The sequence below is a fragment of the Vespula pensylvanica genome, chromosome 17 (genome assembly GCF_014466175.1).
Source record: "Vespula pensylvanica isolate Volc-1 chromosome 17, ASM1446617v1, whole genome shotgun sequence".
Taxonomy (NCBI): Eukaryota; Metazoa; Arthropoda; class Insecta; order Hymenoptera; family Vespidae; genus Vespula; species Vespula pensylvanica.
The window spans coordinates 380,078-402,942 of record NC_057701.1 but is presented as its reverse complement, the minus strand read 5'-3'; the positions used below and the strand labels follow the sequence as shown (position 1 = coordinate 402,942).

At 42.5% G+C, this 22,865-nt stretch overlaps 1 protein-coding gene across 3 annotated transcripts; it reads right to left on the bottom strand.

Moving 5' to 3' along the window:
* Positions 1-2,251: 2,251 nt before the first annotated feature.
* Positions 2,252-10,423, bottom strand: LOC122635251 (histidine decarboxylase). Of its 3 annotated transcripts, none has more exons than XM_043825237.1 (16): positions 9,881-10,423; positions 7,681-7,821; positions 6,459-6,745; positions 6,135-6,392; positions 5,886-6,029; positions 5,369-5,435; positions 5,123-5,285; positions 4,661-4,731; positions 4,560-4,579; positions 4,384-4,482; positions 4,078-4,298; positions 3,905-4,014; positions 3,204-3,374; positions 3,064-3,086; positions 2,797-2,923; positions 2,252-2,721 (listed from the first exon to the last, which is right to left on the bottom strand). In XM_043825237.1, the coding sequence occupies exons 2-16, from the start codon at positions 7,706-7,708 to the stop codon at positions 2,357-2,359; spliced, it is 2,154 nt and encodes a 717-aa protein (XP_043681172.1). In that variant the 5' UTR covers positions 7,709-7,821; positions 9,881-10,423; the 3' UTR covers positions 2,252-2,356. The 3 variants fall into 3 exon arrangements, with proteins under 3 accessions (XP_043681172.1, XP_043681169.1, XP_043681170.1); XM_043825234.1 differs by having other exon boundaries at positions 3,064-3,140; positions 9,881-10,421; XM_043825235.1 differs by lacking the exon at positions 9,881-10,423 and having other exon boundaries at positions 3,064-3,140; positions 7,681-8,331.
* Between the last annotated feature and the right edge of the window lie 12,442 nt (positions 10,424-22,865).

Sequence of the window (22,865 nt, the reverse complement as noted above, 5' to 3'; positions counted from 1 at the left end):
TTGCTTTTCGGCGAGCTGAACGACGCGAAGAACCTACGAAACCTTCCACCCCGACGGATGCAATGCGAGGCAGATCGAAAGGAAAACTAACAAAAGCACAGCGTGAGCCTTCAGCTTACGTCGTAGTCATCGATAAACTTCCTCGCTCGTGTTTATCGTGATTTTCGAATGAGAGTTCGATCGTTAACATTGTAAGATCTCTCGCGGGATGACTCGAGCAAGCTGAACGCTCATGTCCTCACAGAGAGGCTTTCTTTAACGGAGCCTCTTGCCAAACAAGCTTCGGTGCTTGCATTGGTGGTGAGTTCACCGATGTTTCTCTGGCAAGCCATGCGGCTCGTGTCGCGTCATTTGTTCATTGTCGCACGCGCGGCTGCGAGGCTACTCCACTGATCTTCGTTATCTTTCTATCTTTTTCTATCTTTCTTTCCTCCTTCTTGTATTACCACATCTCTCTTGTATATCTCGCTGTTTACACTAATTTCCGATCGCATCGATTAACGCTACTTTCTCGCCAGCTTTTCGATTCTCCTTTTCAAATGGCAATTACGTGTACGAAGAAACGTCGATTATTTTGAAACGCATTGTTACGAGGAATTGCTAAGTGACAAAAATTGGGCCTACCTATGTACATATGCTGTATTCTAATACGAATCATATCATCTTTATCGATCGTTTCTTACGGATTTAGATAGGAGCTTGTTCTAAGTCTCTTAGGATTATTCTGGTTACGCGTATGTACGTGCGTGTGTACTCGATCGTATTTTATTCTATCACGAGTCATATCATTGTTACAAATCGTTTTACCGGCTAACGTAGGTAGCTGTTATTGATATTTAGGATTACACGGAGAATGTACGTAGTACGTAGGTCTTAGTTATGTAATGGTAATTATATGGTATCCTTATTTGGATCATCGACAGAAATCATATCACTGAAGCTTTATTCGCACCAGCAAGCAAAGGAAATTCGTTTTATTGTTATCCTCTTGGAAAACTTCTCTTCGGAAACTATCTCTTCGATATTAATCTCGAGAGGTAAAAGATTATTCGAGATCGTGCTGGAAACGACTCATTTCTTTTTCGCGTAGCAAGACTACGCGGGAATTAACGCGATAAAAGCAGAGATATTCAAGGACGTTTCTTCGTTCCAAGCGTTTAGAGTTATTGCGATCAGGAATATCACACGTTAATCTATAATAAAATTTGTAAAACGGCGAATTCAATCAATCAGTATATAATAATTGTTACGTTCAAATCTGGCCTCGCAGCCGAAAGATATCCACGTATATTCGTTATTTGATAAATGATATGCAACAATAATGTTACGAATAATGTTATGTAAGAAAACAAAGAAATCAGACACAAAGAAGTCCTTCTGTAACGCGATGAAAAATTCGATAAAAAAAACTATCTGCGTTGTTAAAAGAATTATACTTTCCCTTGTTTCGATGATGCACTAGTCATAAAATACGATACTTGTAAAGGAGTTTGCGCAATCGTTCGATAAAACAGTCTCGATAAGAAATTCTGAAAGAAATTCTTCTCGCAGATGATGGTATTGATTGTAGGTAGAACGTCTCTAGTAAGAGGGATTATAATTTATTAATAAAAGAAATATCGTTAATTCGTCGTCGTTTGACTTGATGATTTCAATATCATTTTCAGCCTGTAGCTATAGATCGAATTAGGATTGATATTTCTTCATCATAGATTGTAGCAATTGATACTGCGAAGAAAAAAAAAAAATATATATATATATATGAAAAAAAAAGACAAATATTAAAGCGATAAATGTTGAAGGTTATTTTCAAAGACAAATCTTTCGTATTTGTCACGACGTCGAGGACAATAAAATGTATACATACCTGTTATGAAAATCGATCCTTTGATACTTTACTCCTCCATCACAATAAAACATTTGATATCCACGCTCTTACAGAAATCGCTCAAAAATCGATCGAATGGACGAGAGGTATGTATGTACATTAGAATAAGAGGAACAGAGAGAGAGAGAGAGAGAGAGAGACATTTGCGTTTCGCCTAACTACGGCATTTAACGTGATTTATTGCTGCTATCGATATTTTTCGTTTGCTTCTACGGCTTATTCGAACGATCGTACGTCGATTTAGGAACGACGAAAAATCCATTTAAAGTTAGATAGATAGATAGAGATAGCTGAATAGATAGATTGACAGAGAATGAGAGAGACGGAGAGAGAGCGAGGGAGCAAATAGTAGAAACGAAAAGATAATCTTAAACGCGTTAACATTTTCATGACTCTTCAAGTCGACGATCTACGTCGTGTTTCGTAACGAGATGAACAAAAATAAAATAACAGGAAAGGAAAAGAGATTTACTGACGTTTGAAAGAGTGACCACACTTTTGACAGAGCCTGCCGTCTTCGTCACCAACGTCGTCGTCGCCACCGTCGTTGTCGATTTCTTCTTTGTCCTTGATCGGTTTCTCCGATCGAAAACGTGGAGGTACGAGCTCACCCGTGTAAGGTCGATGTCCTATCGCACCGATCGTTTCGCTTCTGGGCATACCCTTCTCCCCGGATGGCATGGACGAAACGTCTTGACCTTCGTTTTCTTGCTTGACAACCGAACCATTAGCTATTCCATAGCCCGAGTGAGCTTTCGCTATCTCCTTCTTCGAGTTCTTATCATACGATTCATCAGACTCCGATCGTAGCATAGAGTTCTCTTGAGAAATATCTGTAATGAGAGTGACGGAGTTAGAAAAAAATTATACGTTAGATACGTTCGTGATTACATCGTAGATAAATTTACCGTTGTAGGCAGAGTCGATTTTGTCGATGCTCATAGTAGATTCAACGGTGGATAGACCGTCTTCGTCCTCTTTCATTTGAGGAAGATCGGTGGACGGTCCTGCTGATCGTCCACAACATACGTAGCCCTAAAATTATTTTATTTATTTTTTATTGTATTTTATTATTTTTTAATTTATACAGCACGATAGGGAATTATATAATTTTAACGAAGTAAAGAGTTATCACTGATGAAATTGTATCGAGTCGAGACGATGATTGAACTCACTTGAACGAGATCCATGCGAGAATCTAAAGAAAATTGTTTTCCTGACATGAGTATACCTCGAATACGTCGTCGCATCGCTAGAAATGAAAACGGCTGAGTTACAGAATCGAATATTTTCAATAAAATCGAAAACCGGTCACCTGGACTATCCTTTGCCTCGACTCGCAGCTGTCCAAAGTTCTTCATGCATTCCTCGAAAACATCGGTCGCGTCGTATATGGCCGCGAAACTGCCATTAACGATCTTCGGTGACATCGGTGAATTAGCTAACAACAAACTGGAACCGAAATTTTCGTTCTTCTCGCGCGTATCTGGAAAGTGGAAGGAACGTCGTCGATTGCGTCTTTCGTAAAGGTAAATTCGAATTCGATCGTACGTAGAGTTCGATAGAATTCGAGAGGATACAAGGGAAAAGAAGGAAAAGAAAAATAAATAAAAAGGCAAAACAAAATGAAAAAATAGAATAACGATAGGAACAATAATTTATTGCTAATTGAGAAACAAGATAAATAATAATATTAATTAGGGAGGAGAAAAAAAGAAAGAGACGATTGATTGAAATTAAATCGAGAATTCGAAATAACTCCGTTCAACATGGTCTGCTCAACATTTTTAAACCTTTTTCCTTGTTCTTTTTCTTCTAAAAAATATATCCTATATGAATTTGAATAGAGTCCGAGTTCCAGCTACGTTGTCTCTTATGGTTTTTATGTTTGTTCCACGTGAATGCTTTTTCCAATTGTTCTATTATCTACTAATACATAATCATAACCAATCCAAAATGATTGTGAAGAATATTGTCAAGCGGTTTGCACCTGCCTACGGTCTTCCTGAGATTTACCTGCCAATGGAACTCTTGCTCTTACTGGTGAACCAGAACTGTCACCTAAAATTTCATTCGCCGTATTCCGTATTTCTGCCCAATCTTTCAATATATCTTCGTTGGTGGTGCTAAAATAGCGATTATTCATTAATCAATCCATACAGGTTGATTAAAGACAGACGATAGCTTACTTGGTCGAAGTGACAGTGAATCTGATGACGTATTTTCCGTGAAGTGCAGCAGGTACGCAATGCACTCGACCACGGGAATTCATTTTCTTTAACAATCTTTCAGTCCAGTTGTTCTCACCTCGCAAACGAAATACAACCATTCCTAAATGTCTCGTAGCAGGAATTTCAAAACGTGTATCAGCCAGTACCAAAGCTTCAAACTTTTGTGCTAATCTTACTCCCTTGAAACGTCAAGAAACATTTGTTATACGACGTTGAATAATTATTAAGTAATTACAAAAATTGATAGCAAAAGATATTCTTTACCTCACGTATGTGCTTCTGAAGTCCACTAATCCCGTAATTTCTGATGACAAACCAAAGTTTGAGTGCTCTGAATCTCTTTGACAACGGTATTTGCCAGTGCTACGAGACGATAAAGGACGAATTTAAAGCGTTTATATCAATTTTCTGTATTATCCTATCAAGTTTTTCTTACTCACCATGAAATCAATGGCGAGTCCTGAAAAGATGATATAACAATGTGAATAAGATCGAACGAATTCGTAATGTGCGAATGATAAATTATAATGAATTATCTCACCGGAATTTTCGTGCTTTAAATAAATAGGATCCACGTTGAAAGTTCTGTGAAGAGCCTGGCTATTTTTCACCCTGAAAAATAAAGTTCAAGTTTACACGCGCGCCAACTGTGTTTTTCAACCTCGAATCGAGAATAGTTTCATTTCGCACCATCGACTTTAAAAGCGATTCAAATATTATCGGGGACGCTTATGGATTGTGAACAATTGTGGATAACTAGAAAATCGCTGCTAGGACGCCTTCAAGCGGATATTGCGGAAAGAATGAGGAAAAAAGGAGGGAGTTTCCGCAATAAGATCTACGAGATGAAAGAAGACAGAGAGAGAGAGAGAGAGAGAGAGAGAGAAAGAATACGAAGATGGTTAGTTTAGTTTTTAAATATTACGAACAATTTCTTTACATCTTATTTTGTTCTATCTCCTTTCTGTCGCGCGTAAATGAAATTATCAATCATGCTCCTTACCACATAGCGGTACAATCGAAATGAACCATCAACCACTTGCTTGGATTGAAAGCAAAAGAATCGGCATACTCGATTCCTTGAAGCCAACCACGAAATTCCGGGCAGATAAAGGCGCTTCCGGCATAGGCAGCATCGATGTGTAACCACAGACCATTCTTTTCGCCTATAACAGATCGTACGAGTCCGATCGTCGATTACGATTACTCGATCGTCTCTATGGAAAAAAATAGTTTCTCGAGTACTCACATATCGGGCCTACTTCCATGAGATTGTCGAAGGAACATGCACCGGTTGTACCCAAAGTCGCGCAGACCTGAGATCGTCCATGAATTTTATAATTTCATAGTGTCACGATGAACATGGAAATGATCGGGCACGTCGTATCTTTTTCTAAGTAATCTCCCGAAAAATAGACAGGAAGCATTGTTAAATTTAAGTTTCCAGAAATAAGGAAGCAAATAAGTAATAGGACGTCAAGAAAAGATAATCGGATGCTGTTCGCCCTAAGGGACCAACTAGCGAAACGTCGATCCGGATTGTTGCGTCGAGCGTCCGACTATAGCGGCGACACGACTACTTAAACTCCGGAGAAGGTTTTAATTGGCGACTCGATAGTTTGCCTTATGTCTGTGACTACTGACAACTCTCCTCTAATTGGCAAGTGTATTAGAGTTTTTCCTTTGTGCATTATTATCATTATATTTTTCTTAATCATAAATTCACTCGCAATTTGTTTACGAAATAAATAAAAGAGAATACTTACGAAAAATGGAAGCAAGCCGTCAGCTCGATCACGAGCCAAAGCTTCTTGAAGAGCTTCGCCTCTCATGCTAAGATCCGCATCCGATTCGATGTACCTCATTTTTACTAATCCGATAAGTCCAGCCTTCTCTACGCTCGAGTGCGCCTTTAAGCAATACATAAAAAATTCCTTTAGAAAAGAATTCCTTTAGAAAAGAATTCCTTTAGAAAAGATAAAAACGAGATAACGAAGAAACAAAATCAAACGAACCTGATCGGAACAATAAGCTACGAGGCGCGAATTGATATCCGCCCGCGTTTGATCGCCTTCGCTTTCTTGAACGTCTCTGATCGCACGAGTTCTTGCCGCAAGAAGAGAGACAAGAGTGGATTCGGACGCAGTAGTTTGAATGACACCTCCACCACCGTTCACACCAGGCCGATGCAAAAATTGTTCAGGCAAACCTATCATCTTACCGAGCCAATTCATCACGATCATTTCTAATTCGGTACACACTGGACTCGAAGCCTAAACGAGATTAATCAGAAAGTGTAAATAAGACTCGAAGAAGAGTCATAGTTGTGTCTCTCTTACCCAAGTGAAACCGAGACAATTAATAGCGTCGGCCAACATGTCGCCTAACAAACTCGTCGGAGAGTTCAGTGCCGGAAAGTAAGCGTGCATATGAGGGCTTTGCCAATGAGTTACACCTGGCATAATGCATCTCTCGATGTCTGCAAATATTTCCTCCCATGGTTCCCCGTTGACGGGTGCTGACGCAGGTAGAACATTTCTCAGGTAGCCTGGTGACACGGCTGGATATACTCGTCTCGAACGAATATTTTCGAGATAATCGGCGATATAATCCACCATTTCCTTTCCTATATAGAAAACACGTAGAAGGAAAAGTTATCCATTGTCGTGGATCCGACGATTTCAAGAAATTTATTTATTTGGTCCAGCGTCCATTGTCGATCGTAAGATTAAAGGAAACCGAGAAAAAGAAAACTCGTTCGTTCAACGCGAAAACAATAGTTCATCGAGACTCTCGTAAATCTAAACTCGTCTTTCCTTTGATTGCTTTTCGTGGTCCATTAACAAACTCCTTTCTTTTCTCGAATGGATTCGTTATGTAAGAATGTAATAGCGTTTACGTTCACTAACACCCTCGATTATCAAAGTAAAGTTTCGTTTTATATCGGAGTGAAGCGTTAAGCTGGTGTCGTTTGTATTCATAAAACTCCTTATCGCTGGTAGAATGTAGCAAGAAAATCCGTGAAAAGACTCGTCGCGATTTATCGTCTGCTTAAACAGAAGATTTGCTTCTCTACCGATTGAAGCCTATTGGAAACAATATCAGTCAGTCGGATAAAATCCTTTAAAGTCTCGAAGCTTCCCCTATCTCGATTCCTTCTTATTGACGTTGCTTTAGTATCTCGTACGTTTTTTACGACGAAATTTGATCGCACGAATCTTTTTATTCGTTTCGTCGTTGTCTCCTTGTTTCCATAAATTACAAACGTATTTCACGAGGAAAAGAGAAACAATAGAAAGAGAAAGAAAATGGATAACGACATATCTCTCTCTCGTCAAGTCGAAATGATGAAGAAAATATTTTACCAGCTTCGTAACGAGTCTTCTTTTAGCTAGATCGCTCTCTCGGGACCGCGAAATTCATTACAAAGCAAGCATGCCATTTTCGAGTTTATGGATAAGTAAAGAAAACAAAAAAAAAAAAAAAAAATGATAAACGATTTTAAAGCTACTGGGATATTTAGAAAAAAGTAAGAATATTCGGTAAGAGTAATGTGCTCACCATGCTTACGATATTCTTCGAGATTCATCGTTTATCCTTTAAAAGACGGAAAGACGGAAAGATCGAAATCCTTATTTTTCTTGGGCCCTTGTCCCTCGACGAACGATGGGTAGCTCGACGAGTTCGTTCCGCTTCTTCGGCCTATGGAATCAACAGGATGACAGGGTCACCGTGGAAGATCAGGGTCGATACTAAAACTAAACCGGTTGCTTCACAACAACCAGATCTCGAAATTGCGATCGACCCGTTTCACGCACATGTGGCGACGATAATCTATTCGTTCGTTTTTCCACGGACAAACGAAAACTCGGGCGACGAAGAGGGATCGCGAAATTTAAAGGAAAAGTAGCGAAAAGATCTCGAAGATCCGAGAAAACTGTTTTAGGAAGAAAATAATTCGCAAGAAGGATGGAAAATACGTGGATGGTGGTTCGGAGGAGATCGAAAAGGGAGCTAACGCTTGCTGCGGTCACCATACGTATCAGCTTCGCGTGAAACTTTGGCGGATGAGCCGGACGGGGAGAGTTCTATGCTACACGATTTGTACGGATTCATCCATCGATCGTGCTGTCACATGGCACCCAAGTCGAGCTTATTAGGCTAGTGTGACAAGGCTCGTAGCGGCCTAGAACCGAACTGCCCCCTTTCATTCACTCGTACGGACATAAAGTCACCCCAACCCCTTACCCTCGCTCTACCTCGATCTCTGATATTTCCACGAGAACTTGTACGAATTCTTTCCTATTATTAAACTACGATCGAGCACCGCTTCTTCTTACGATAAGCGACATTTCGATAAACTACTTCCGCGAACTTTCCCCCTGATGAACGAAATCGAATACGATTTTCCTCCCTTGTTTTGGAACGGCTCTTTGCTAATCCTATTTTGGAAAACACAGAATCTCACTCGCGAGCGAACTACAAAGTTGAAACGGACCGTCCCGCATCCTTTGTCGTTCGTCTTTGGACACGAGCCTTTCCTGAAACTCATTAACTCATTCGTGAAATCGACTTATCCCTACCGACTCGCTTTCATGTCATTATTATTTTATTATTTCGTGCGTAGTATTATTCATTATTATCTTGTTATCGTCTTCATTATCGTCGGATTAAAAAAAAATTCAACTTGGTGATAATTTTTATTAGAAGAATAATTACGTAACGATAGGTACGTACTAATATATTTTTATGGAACAATAATTATCATTTCGGTTGTTTACGCGAGCTTGTTAGGTTTTTGTTCTTTCTTTTTTTTTTTTTTGTTTTTTCTTTTTATCGATTTTCTCAGAAATCGTTAATATTTGAACGGAAAAGGATATTTTTCACGAATAGATTACGCTTCGATCTTTGACGCATGCGGAGACGCGTGTAAAAAAATCGACGGTAGGATAGCTTACAAGCAAGTTGGACACGAGCGTTCAGAGATGCAAAGGTACGTACGTTGAAAGTGTGAGAAAGAGAGCGAGCGAGAGAAAGAGAGAGAGAGAGAGGGAGAGAGAGAGAGAGAGAGAAAGAAAAAGCTTAAGCGGCAGAGAAGGACTGTCGGTGATATTAAAAGCTCGTCCCTCCGCCGTTTCCGCTTCCGACTTTTCTAATTTCCCGTAGCTTTCACTAAGCGCGTACGATTCGAAGGATTTATCCGCTTTATATGCCGCATGCTTCGGACGAACGACGACGAGTACATTTCGAGCGTCCTTCTTTGTCAAATTTTCGCCACTTGGAAAACTCTCGGATATAGCTTAATGCGTAGTTAACGACGAATCGATATTTTATTCTTAAAATAAAAAAAGAAATAATCTTGGCTTTATTCAGCGAATACTCGTTCAAAATTATACAATTGAAGTATCGTACTTGCGTATATATCTGCTCGCGTTTCGCAAACGTTTTATAAGAAAGTTATAAGATCATACTTGTAAAAACTTGCCGCTCTCAAAGAATTAATATCACGATAGCCAAAGAAAAAATTACGAAGAATAGAATAGTACGAGTGATTCGAAACGTTGCAACATCGAAAAAAGAAATCAATTTCTCGACTTTACATCGACTCGATGTTGACGAGATGTTACTCGATTGAAAAGTATCTTCCCCTATATTCAAAGGGAAACTCATTAACGATATGGAAATAGAAAAAAATAAAAAAATGTGAGAGAGTGAAAGAAAAAATACATCGTAACATCGAAAAGAAAAGTTTGAATCTGACCTTTTAGAGATTCCTTTCGCTTGATCCAACGCCGTGATTCTCTCGAATTCTCTTGCCGAAAATAGTAGCTTTCGACGTAGCCAAATGAGAGAAATAGTAGAGACGAGGAGAAAGAGGAAAAATGATGAGAAAAGATAAAGGATGGATCGGATCGTTCGATCGAAAGGACAGGTTTCACCGAAAGCTCACACCTGTTGGATCCGTCTACAGGGTTGTTTCCGGTCTTCTCGATCTCTTCGAAATATATCCGCGTTTGTTGCAGCGAATCGTTGGAATGCACATCGCTCAACAAGTGGCCGCTTTTATAGAGCGGCGCACTTAGCGAATCCGCGTGCGGAGACGCGAGCGGAGAAGCGCAAGCGTATGTAGATCGGCGCGGAGAACGCGCGCAACTGGGGCTAAGCTCCCTGAAATTTCTTCTTTAGGGAAGACGATGGGAGACTGTCCTCGAAAATGTATGGATCGAAGGGCGAGGGGTAGTAACGACTGTGAAGGGATAAAAGAAAGAGGAAAGGAAAGTAGCTCTTTCGTCTTATAAATGGAAAGAGTTAAGACTGGAAGATTTACAAGGGCTCGATAGATTCCCCAAGGAATGCTTTACTGTCTTACGAGATATGCTCTCAATAATTTTTTTCTTCGTATATATGTATTTGCATTATTATTTATATCGGGAAAAAAAGAACAAGGTTATTACAAAATAATTCACAGGCTCACGTAATTGAAAGTCATTAATCTCTAGAAGATACGAATTCCTTTCATTTTTTCTTTTACGATTCGAGAGCACTCAACGCGAGTTGCGGTTTTTTCATCGGTTTATGGACTTTGCCGCGATGAATGTTGTTCAGTACGATTTCTATGCTAATCGTCAAAGATACGACAGGTGGAAATGTTTCGTTTGTGTCTCTTTTAAAAATCGTTGAATCGCATAAATTATCTACGTGGAAAATGTCATAAAATTTTTTAAACGGTCGAGGAAGAGCGTTAAAAATGCAAAATAATTATTCTAATCCTATTGTTTCGCATCACGGAGCGGAACCTAATTTCGATTTATGCCGATAGAATATCCGTGACGATGCCAGGCAATATCTCCAGTTGATTTGGATACCTATAATCAAAATCATAAAAAATAATGACTGTTGGTTGATGTCATCTCACGTTTCGCTGTTTGGGAATTCATATTTAATAAATGCGATCTATGAAATTTGAATCCAAATCTCTTTCCTCTTGCATCGGTTTTTGCTGGTAAAATTTCAAGGAACAAACGTTTATCGGCATCAGATAGGACAGTTATTTAACGTTGCATCGGTAGCTGCTGCATCGTTTACTACTACTGGAAACACTATTATTACGTTTAGTTTAGGATTATTGTTAACTGCAGTAAATAGTAAGTTATCTGTAATCACTTATAAACGTTAATCGCAGCACCCGAATGTAGGCAACCCTTCATGCTTGGTCGATAACGTTGCTCGCGAACGCCATCTATCGGTAAGAAACTTTTTTTAACCCTTACAGTAGGCAACACTTTTTTTACATCGAAATTTTCTGCTACACGATAGCGAGACGGCGGTGCCTACTGTAAGGGTTAAAAAAAATTTCTTGCCGACAGATGGCTCTCGCAAGCAGCGTTATCGACCAAGTAGAGAGCGTTGGCTGTCTGTCTTCAGGCGCGATAGTTAACACAAAGGAACGATCACGAAAGATTTATCAAGTAGAATAAATAACCGAAATGATGTTTGAAAATACCAATAAACGAATTGATCTTATCGCATCGTTTATTCTCGTAATTCTATGTAAATAATTAACGACGAAGAATGATTAGATATCCATGTTTCGAAGTAGACGTAAATTATTGCACTTCTTCAGACGATTTTAATTAATTTCAGAGATATTCATTCGTTATACATTTACGCGATGGAAGAAAGTATAAAGGACTCGCAAGAGGATCACGGCTAAAAATCGTATTTACTTACGCAGTACGAGGCATTACTAGGGAACGCGATGTACCGTTGATTGCCGTGGGCGTTTAACCGCCTGGCAAGCCCTCTCCCTCTACAACTCGACACCTTTCGGTGTGCGACGGTGAACCAGCGGAATATATGTTGTCGATCGATTCGACGAATCGTTTCACACGAAATCGAGCGTCTCCAAATTATAAGACGGAAGCTGTTCGGTCGGTCTTCGAGTCGATCGATATACCGTTTTTTATCGTAACATCGATCGAAGCTCCGTTAAGATCATCGTTCTCTCATCGATAATCTCTTTGACAATCGATTCGCTCGGAAGAAGGATTGTAAATTAATAACGACACTTTGGTATCTATCGATTACGGTATCGATCGCAGTTAAAGCACGAAGACGAAAGAAACGATTGTTTTCTACGAGGACTCGTCGAATTAATTTTCAATCGTTCGTACGATCGTCAAGGTACATAGTTCCGTACGTAGTTCGATGCATACATATGTAAAGCGGAAACGGCGGCGAAAAGAAAAACGAGCGAAGCGCATAAAGAAAATGTCAGCGACGAACGAGGAGGCTCGTAGTTGATAATCGCGCGAGATCTAAGCGTGGATGAGGTCGGCACAATCTCTCCTCCGCGGTGATGTATCGGATATGTCGCATATTGTTTTTGCGGCATATATGAGAGAACGGAGTTACGCGTACCGACAGCACCGTTAGCCAGTATTTACCGTCGACTGTCGGACGTCGTACGCCATTCGAAAGGTAGCCCCGAATAGAAGCCGCCACCGCGTCGTAGTCGCGGCCGACTTTGAACCCGGCAAAGTGCCATCCCGTTCCGTCTCCTCCCCAGCGAGTCCGTTAAAGTCGGAGCCGACGAGGACGATGTCAGCAGCCAGCTTTTGCCCGCTTCCCCGTTTTCTACCGTCGGATAAAATCTATGGGAAACCGACTAACATGCTCGACGCACAGCTCTTAAACTACTCTCTTCCATGCGGAGTTCGCGCGTCTTCGCTATAATTCATGACTGGTCTTATACGTACGATCGTAGGAACATCCTTTCCCGCACGTGTAACCAGTGTCAAAGGATCATTGGCGTTACGCGACAAAACGAAGAATTAATCGTAGATAAGATTTATACGCGGTTCTCCGTGGTATCATTTAGATAAAGGGAATTTGTTTTTCCGACTCATCGATCGTCTGACGTCGCCTATCAAAAGTAAGAAAGAAATCGTCTCGTATTTCGACGAAACTGGAAGGACGTATTTTTAGCTAGATATATCTCTTTCTCCGTTCGTCCGTTTTGATCTCGCACGACAAACGTAAAGTGTAACGACTAATCGAAGAATGTCCGTGAAAACATAGATAGGGGGTCGACTCGTCGATAGATTCTCGAGGTCTCGAACGTTCTACGACATCCGAAATTAAAGTCACTTAAAATGGTTTAAGAAAGAAATCGGAAATCAGAATCAGGATCGTTCGATTCCATTCTGAATCAAGATGGGGTAACGATCTTCGAGTCGATAAGTCGAGCGGAACGTTAACGGATAAAGAGGCATAAATCGGGAGAAAACTTAATCAGTGTTTAATCGTGAGTTTTTCGAGGACTACGATACGGCTTTGACCCGATCATAAAATACCGGTTCTCTGTTCGCTCGTATCCCATAAAAATGAAAGGAAAAAAAAGAAAGAAAAAAGATTAAGGAAAAGACTTAAGAAAAAGAAAGAAAGAAAGAAAGAAAATAAAAAGCAGCGAAACGGAGATAGGATAGGGTGGTGGTGGTGGTGGGGTGTACGCGATAGCCACGAATTACGAGTGTCCGTGAACCTCGAAGACGTTTCCATCGACGACGGTGGGGATGCTGGGTACCGCTATCTGGCAGTGTTACATCGTGCGTCGAGAGTCAGAGAGAGAGCTCCCCACTCCTCCGACTATCGTCACGCTTCCACTGCCCCTCTCACTCTCACGAGTCGGCCTCTCGCAGTCGGGGGCACAACGGTTACGTTTTACCGTTGCGAGCCGCTCGCCTGGTCGATCCTTCGCGCGCTATTTCATCGTCTCCTCCTCGCCATTCTATCGAACTGCGACGCACGCGTAACAATGGCGATGCGAAATGGATGGATGGATGCTGCGGCCCTATCTTTCTTCTCCCATGGAAAAAGAAAACGAGAAAACTTATGAAATTCATTCGACGAATGTCTCAATGATATCGCACGCAATTAAAAATTCCTTCGGCGTTTACGCCGAAGGTATTCGTTAATGAAATACATGATTCGACGATTCGTATCCGAGGATAGACCGGTTGCAGGAGAGAATGGAAGTCAAGCAAGTTTTTCTTCTCCCTTCGAAGGAACGATCTCTCGGAGGATGTAAAAACGTAGAGAGGTATTCCGGGGAGATTGGAATAATCGCGAGGAAGAGAGAAGTACGACGGACCGTTAACCGAAATCGCGTCACCGAGACTCGCGTCTCCTTTTCTTCGTCAATGGAGAAACTCGTCTTGTCGAAGATCGCTTCGCGGATGAACGCGTAGGCGACGCGCTTCGTCGGAATACTCGACGAGAAGATCAAATCTCTTGCGATAAGTATGAAATTGAAAGAAGAGGATTTCATCGGTTCCCGATCGTCGTAAATCCGTTCGCGATAATAAGTCGGACAGATTAATATCTATCTTTGGAAAGCATCTAATCGGTCTATCGGGTTCCATTGGTCTATCGAATGACAAAAAGATGTATGGTGTGTGTGTGTGTGTGTATGTATATATATATATATATATATATATATATATATATATGTATATATATTTGAATATCTTTGTTCGATGCCTGCAAGAGACTAGAAATAATTCTACGAGTCTTAGGATTTCTCTCGCTATTCTTGGAGACAAAGCCAGAGGCTATTCGCGTAGGAGGCTCGAGAGAGATTACACGGAGGAGGAAGGACTCGCGAGAGAGAAGAAAACAATGACGAAGAGCGGAAGCGAAGCCCTTTACCTCAGTTGTCTTACGTATCAACGAGCCGGATTTTCTACTGATCGAACGTTCTTTTCTACTCCTTTATGATAATACGTATGATGGATTGTAAGCGAGATTAAAAACCGTTAGGTACACGAACCGATCACCAAGATATATACTATCTTTCTTCCTGTATTTGTAGAAAGTTGAAATGGTTATTGAAATTTCGGTCATCGGAAATACGCGAGAGTCGATTTTAGTTTATTCCCGTTACATTAATAATCAACGGATCACTTTATGCGGACCGCTTCAAAGTTATTCTCAAGTCTTCGAGAAGTTGCTAATATCTTTGGTAAAGTTTACGAAAGATAAGAATAACAAGATTTTCTTCTTACTTTTGCAGTTTCGTCGTGATAAACGTTTTACCGAAAGTTTATCCGGTCGTAAAGCAATTAAAAGGAATGGTAGGATTCATCGAGAAACGAGCATGATCATTCTTCTGAAAGCGTAGCCACGAGTAGTAAGTTATACCGTTTACAGTAAATTTACCGTTTCGCGAGCTATACGAATGTTTTCCTCGAGACTCCTAGTTGGTAGCCTCGTTACAATCGCGTGGGTGGATACGTTTAGTTCGTAGCAAGGTGGTAAGCTCGACTTGGGTTCAACCTAATCGCAGTGCGGTGGGTCAAATCTTTGAGAGTAAACGCGTGCGTGGAGAGGATGTCCGCGATGGTAGAAGAGAGGAGGAGGAGGAAAGGAGAAAGTGCGAGAAGAAGATAACTTCGTGAAACGAGAAAGAGAGAGAGAGAGAGGACGTAACACGAATACGATTCGATTATCTCGCTTGCGTTTGCGACTCTACTGAAAGAGTGGTGTGTGTATATATATACGTACGTACGTACGTACGTAGGTATGTATATATATATATATACGTATATATATATGTATATATAAAAGGCGTATCGGTTTTATCTGCTGATCCTGACACTCCGGTACAATTCTAATATTATTGCTGAGCAACGTACGATAGACATGAGTCATATATGGATCGTCTATACGGAAAGAAGCGAGCTTCGCTTTGATTTTCACGTAGGTGGATACACGTATTTAGAATCGTGTTATTTAGTATACGAGAAAAAGAAATTCACCAAGAGGATCAAGATAGTTATTCTTTTGTTCGAAAGGCGACTAGGTAATTAAAGTCTGAGGTGGCATAGGTGAAGGATTCTAGCGAAGCATAATACTTCTCTAGAAGTAGATATGCCTATAGCTTCTACTTTACGAGATACTACTAGCCTTGGGTTCGGCGCTAAAGACCAGCCCGAGGTCAACGACCATCGGAATATTCACGTTCGGCCGGCAGCAGACGGTCGGGCTTGGCCTCACCGCGAGGAAGAGAATCGTTCTTTGGATTATCGCGAATCCGTGCGTATAGGCCTTCGTCCTCGTAAAGGATGAACCTTTATACCTTAGCGTCGTCCTTGAATCTCCTCGCGAAACGAACAAGCGAATCGAGAGCGAAGGAAGGAAGGACGAGAGGAATTTTCGCTCCGACGTTCGATTAATGAAAACGGAGGTTATTCAACTTCTCGATGCCAACTCAGCCGAGAGTTCGATTCTGCTGAGAGTGATTTTTCGCATGGACGGACGAAGACGGATCGAATACCTTCGGTATAATTTCGATACGACCAAACGACGACCTGCTGTACGTTATTGACGTTATTAACTTAACATTAAAAGGAGGTATAAGCCTCTATTTTCTTTTCTTCTCTTTTCTTTTCTTTTCTTTTCTTCTGCTTTTTTTTTTTTACGAAAAGAAAAAGAAACCACTTCCTCTATGGCAAAACGTTAATTTCGTCGATGGCGAGACAACCGGAACTCTCCTTTTCGCGAGCACAGCCCTCCGCCGATCGGAGATATTTCATTCCGTGAAAGGAGAAGGTAGAAAGAGAAGAAAGAGAAGAGGAAGGAGAGGAAAAAGAGAAGGATTGGATAAGAAGAGGGTGCCCTACGAGCGGAATAACGGTGAACGGTGCAAAGCCGAGTGACGAGCCCATCGCGGAAGAGGGCTGCGTGTAACGCGAAGCAGAAGCGGGGGCCTCTTTCTCTGATCTCCGGGAGAGAAGAAGAAGAAGAAGAAGAAGAAGAAGAAGAAGAAGAAGAGGAAGAAGAAGAAGGAAAAGAAGAAGAAGAAGAAACAGAAGAAGAAGGGGAGGAGGAGGAGGAGGAGGAGGAGGAGAAGGAGGAAGGTAGGGGCAATACAAAGAGAGAGAGAGAGAGAGAGAGAGGGAGAGAGCGCAGGAATAGGAGGAGAAGGAGGCGGAAGAGGCTCGCTGGCTGGCTCAACCGACGGTGGTGGTGTCGATGGCGGTGGGAGAGCAGAGTGGGGGTGGCGGGTGGCAGTGGTAAGGGCACAGAGGACCGTACGGAGCACCTGTGGATCTCCGTGCTGTTCGCGGTAGAGTCACTCACCGGCCACCACCACCGGACCACCACGCGGAACATCCGTTTATAGGTAAACGCGAAGAAGGCGCCAGTTTCGAGAGGTATCGCTTTCGTCCTCCAACATCCTCCTCCTCCTCCTCTTCCTCCTCCTCCTCCCGAAGGAAGAAACGAACGAAGGGAAAGCAAGGAACGAGGAGGAATCCGCTTTTTCTTCGATCGGAACCGTCCTAAGATCGTTGAGAAAAGAAAATCGAGGAAAGAGAAAAACGAAGAGAGAAGAGAAAAAGGAGAAAATAAAGTACGGCTACTCGGGGGCTCCCTTTGTCGCCGATGACAAGCACCGAGACCAGGAGGAGGACGCTCGAACGCTCGGCCGAGGACCAACGACGACGAAGAAGACGACAACGACGACGACGGGCGACGGATCTTGCGTCCTCCTGCTGTACATCTTCCCAGTTTCCTACCGACTCTTGATCTTGGCCGAACTACGCTGGCCCCTCGAGAGGAGGACGTATCTCGTTAATGTTAGGATCCTCCTTTGTGAACAAAGCGTGGAGAACCTCCGGGAGGAGCTTGTCGTCGAGCGTCGATCGGTAGTCTCGATCGATCGATCGTCGATCCATCGAACGCGAAAACGAGTTCGAGTTTGACCTTTCGAGGAAGAGAATAAGGAAAAGGAAGATAAGCTGGGAACGTAATCACGGAAATTAAACGCTGCCGGTGTCGCGTTCGTTAAAAACGGAAGTCCCGGGTATAGATAGAATTGTCAGCGATAGGAAATCGGAGGAGAAAAAGAGGGATAGGAGAACTCGGATCGACGATCGATGGACGAGAACTCGTCGTCGGCGTAGTTTGCCCTCCTAATCGTCGTGCGTCCGCGCTCGCGAGCAGTGCGTTGGTATATAACAACAGTGTGCCGAGGGTGACGTTGCGCGGTATGCGGTGTTAGCGTCGTCGTCCTGCGACTCGACGACGGCGAGGGTGGTGGCGACGGTGAGGGTGCGCGACCCAGGACGATTCGAGGACGAGAGTGAACGATTTCTACTTAGTGTTACCCCTTATTTCGCATATACCTATTATATTCACGCATATATTTATACGTACGTACATATATACACATATATTATATACATTGTGAAACCAAAAAGAAAAAAAGGTGACACGAGTTAAACGGAGGATTCCTTAACTCTTTGGATACCAGGATATGTGATCTCGGACATCATGCCTAGCACTATAAGAGGTAAGTCCTTTCTTTGAAATTTCTTCAAACTTTTTTATCAGTTCGCTCGAATCCTTATCGACGTTTAAGGTACTTACTACTACGAATATATTAGATCTTTCAAACGATATCAAAGTTTTTCCATCTTTTCTTGTACTTTGTGCAAAGTCGTCGGAGCGAAAGGGTTAAGAAGAATATAAATGAAAAGAATTTAAAGAGAGCGATCGGTCGGTACACTCGTTTGCGGAAGGTAAGAGAGACCGTGTTGCGGTCACGATGGCAGGGTCACTCGAGGTCAGTAACACACTGATGACGAAGGCGGACGCGGAGAGCAACACGGTCGGCTCGGCTCGGCTCGGCTCTCTTCTGGTTCCTGGATCCGCGCGCGTTTACCATCCTCTCGTCTAAGCTCGCTACTCTCTTCCTCTTCTTATCCCTTCTCTTTACTTTTTTCGCGTAGACGAATCGCTTTCCGCGTGCTCTCGACTCGCCGCGTTCTCCCGCCTTTTCTATCGATTCCGTCCGCGACAACGCTAAGCGACTACTTCGTTAGTTAGACCTATGACGCATAGCCCGTGACAATTACCGAGAAAATAATTATTTCAATAAACCAGAAAGCTTTTCTTCCATCGTCCGACGAGAACGTTCTCTAATCATCCGTAGTTTGTTCACTATTGTTGGATCGATCGATCGAAAGCATCGACATCGACGGCGGAAAATATTCAACGAACCCGATTATCCGAAATGACATTTTCGAAAAAGCATCACGCACACGTGACTTCATATAAAATCTATACGAGAGTGACCACGTTGAAATCATTCCGTTATCGAGAGCTGTTCAAATTTGATCCATCGAATTTGCTTAAATTACGAAAAAAAAAAGAAAACAAAGAAAAAACACAATAGAAAAGAAAAAAACAAAACAAAACAAGTCGTTGGACGATTATTTGAAAAAGGAAGGTAAGAAGGGAAGATCAGAGATCGAAAAGCAGATTTTGGGATGAGAAAAGAGGCTAGATGAAGCAGGTAGTAAAAGAAGGTGAAACTCTTTTTCGTGACAGGTGGCAAAGACCTTGGGTCGCGCGTAAGGGCGTTGCGATCGATTACCTAACTCGGCCAGGCTTGTATTAGTGTGCCAGTATTATCCCTCACACGGAGAGCTTAGCGCGTAGATGAATTAGCGTTGGGCCCAAAGATCCGAATGAAAGGACGGCGCCGACGTTCATTTTTCGAACTCTACGCGTCGACGGAGACCGCCACTCTTGGGACGCGAACAAAAGCCTCGGGGGTCGACGAACCCTCCGACACGTCCGCGTGCGCGCGCGTGCACGCTCTCTCTCTCTCTCTCTCTCTCTCTCTGCCTCCCTCCTTCCCTCTCTCTCGCGCGCGCGCGCACGATGAGGACGACCGCGGTACGTTCGCGCGTTCACGCATTCGCATATTCTCCCTCTTTCTCTCGGCTCAGGTCACTAATACTTTCGTGCAAGATTAACTTCGAATTCTCCGAAAGTTCAAGAGGACTGAAAAAAAGAGAGATAGAGAGAGAGAGAGAGAGAGAGAGAGAGAGAGAGAGAGAGAGAGAGAGATAGAGGAAGGGAGAAGAGACGCACAAAGATAGCAGCCTGATATCCCTTGTTTGCATCTCTAATCCTTGGCCTATTACGTAGTCATTCAAAAGAATTTGCATCTCGAAGTTGTCATAACGCATTGAAAGGAACTCTCTTCAAACTCCTGTTTCAGCGAACTAACAAAAAAGATCCTGGACGTTAACAAGATCTAAAACGGAATAATTCTTTTACGATTTCATGATTTTGATCCTAAAGCCATGTTAGCTTTTATACAAAGCCGAGCTCTCTCTCTCTCTCTTTCTCTCTCTCTTTATCCGACACGTCGCCAACTCGTTTACCCGAACGCGAGTTGCATTGTACTTTGCCATACATACATACTGCAACACTGGTAACTGTCGACGCTAAAATAATCCCGATATACGAGCCTCGGTGGAATATTAATAAAAAAAAAAAGAGATAGAGAGAGACCTAGATAGAGATAGAGGTAGAGGTAGAGGTAGAGATAGATAGAGACAGGGAGAGGGTTCTATCCGCGCGTGATCATTTTACGCACGTGCGATTCCCGTTTTGTTCGTCGATTACACCGCACCGAACAACCTCTCCCTCGTTCTCGTCGTCTACGCACCGAGGACGTACGCTCGTCCACGGTGTCGATTTTAATTACACGGAGACACGCGTCCGAAGATCGCCCACTTCTCTCACCCTGTCACGCTCGCAAATTTCATTTCGACGAATTTCGGCCGTCCTGCCATTTACATTTCCATCGACGAATATTTTCACCAACGTCCGACCATATTTTGTATGAAAGGTGTGTGCTCGTTATACTTTTTCTTTCTTTTTTTTCCTCTCTCTTTCTGTTTTTTTTTTTTTTTTTTTTTTTTTGTTGAATAATATTCATTGTTATATTTTTAAAACTTTGAAAATTTGAATTTTCTCCTCGAGGGAAAGCTTTGAGAGGATCGTAAAAAAAAGAAACAAAAGATAGTCAAGGGAATAGAACGAAAGGTTCGCGTTCCAACCAAGCGAGATATTCCACGAAATCATCTCTCACGGTGACGAGCAGCGAGTTCGAGGGAAATGCTGTCGACGAGCAAACAAAGGAGAAGGTGACGAGAAACTAGAGGAAGTTTGGTGGATGAATAGATAAGCGAATGAAGCACTGCGTAACCGTGTGCCTTTACGCTCCTCTACTTCCGAACGATGATCTAAGAAAACACAAGGATTGCCTCATAAAAGTGTGACAAAAATGTACGTACGTACGTGTCTCTACCTACATGTGGAAGGAAAAGAAAAGAAAGAAAAAGAAATCAGCAGGCAATGAACCGAGATTGTACGAGTCTGTGGGAGGTTCTACCCAAATTACGTTGAAAAGTACCGTTATATATATATATATATATATATATATATATATATATATATATATAGAGAGAGAGAGAGAGAGAGAGAGAGGAGGGGAGAGTAGAGGAAGAAGGAGAGAGAGAGCCCATGACCAAAAGTTTCGCCCGAGCACGATCCTCCTTACAAATATTTCATGTTCCATGGTTCGGAGCGAATGCTACTAACGGTAACGAGCGTAATGTCGTAATAATGATATTTTAATGAGATTTTTTGGTAGTCGCTCGAGGGGCGAAAGGTCGGATTGCTTATCGGCGATCAAAAAGGGGAAAAAGTCTCGAAAGGGAAAGCCGCTCCTCTTTCCTAACACTGCTCGACTCTTGGCATAAAAAAGGTGGGATCTATGGCTATCGGCTAGCTTGATCGATCGATTGAAAAACGTTTTTAAAAAAAATCTCCATAATATGGAATATACAAAAAATAGAGACGAGATAAAAGACACGTCGAGAGTGAAGGTGTTAAAATCATAAAAGGCTTCGAAGCGAAACGAGGAAGGTCTCTCTCCTCCTTCGACTAGGGGAAGAGAAGCTCGAGACCTTGACGGTGGTATATCTACCTATCGTGAGTCATAACGCCGCGGATTCCAGGTAGCGCGAGTTCTCTTCTCCCTTCTGCTTACGTCGACGAATACGTTCGCGAGTCGGCGTGACGCAATAAATCGGCAGCAGGGAGGAACTCGCGCGTTCGTCGACGCGTCTACCCACCTCTATTCCAACCTACCTACCTACCTACCTACCTACCTAACTTCAAACTCATGTTTCTATCTTTCCCTCTTTCTCGTTCTTCTCGTAGAGAACGATCGTCTTCGTCGTTGTTATCGTCTCCGTTGCCGTCGTCGCAACGCCGTTCCTCAGTCATTGAACTCGGTTCGCTCGTTCAACCTACCAGCTGTTTCTTACTACTTCCCTCCCTCCCCTTCTCTCTCTCTCTCTCTCTCTCTCTCTCTCGTTCCTTTTCCCACACACCCAGTCTTTGACTTCACGCCTCTCTTTCTTCATCTCTCCATCTCTGTTCGCGTCGACGACCATGGACCGGCATGCCTCCTCCACGACACCTTCAAGTTCTCTGCTTCTCCATGCCTCCAAGGCCTACCTCTTCTCTCCCCCTCTCACCCTCTCTCTCTCTCTCTTTGCCCCCCTCCCCTCTTTCGCTCGCTCTTTATTTCGCACACGTAGCCGAGCTTTCTAACCTAGTCGAACACGATCGTTCGAGCGTGTAATCTTGAGGGGAGCTTCACTTACGAAAGTACAGAGGTGAAGGTCGTACGATCTTTGCATAGTTTAGATGATCCTCGAAAGAACTTGAAAAGATAGATGCTGGATATGAAATTCGAACGCGAATTATTTTATCTAGATAGTCTACGATTCTGTATCGAACATTGCCCTAGTATGTTGACGATCGAGGATTTAAATTCGTGCTGCGTCGATCCTCTTTGCTCGTCCCTTGTT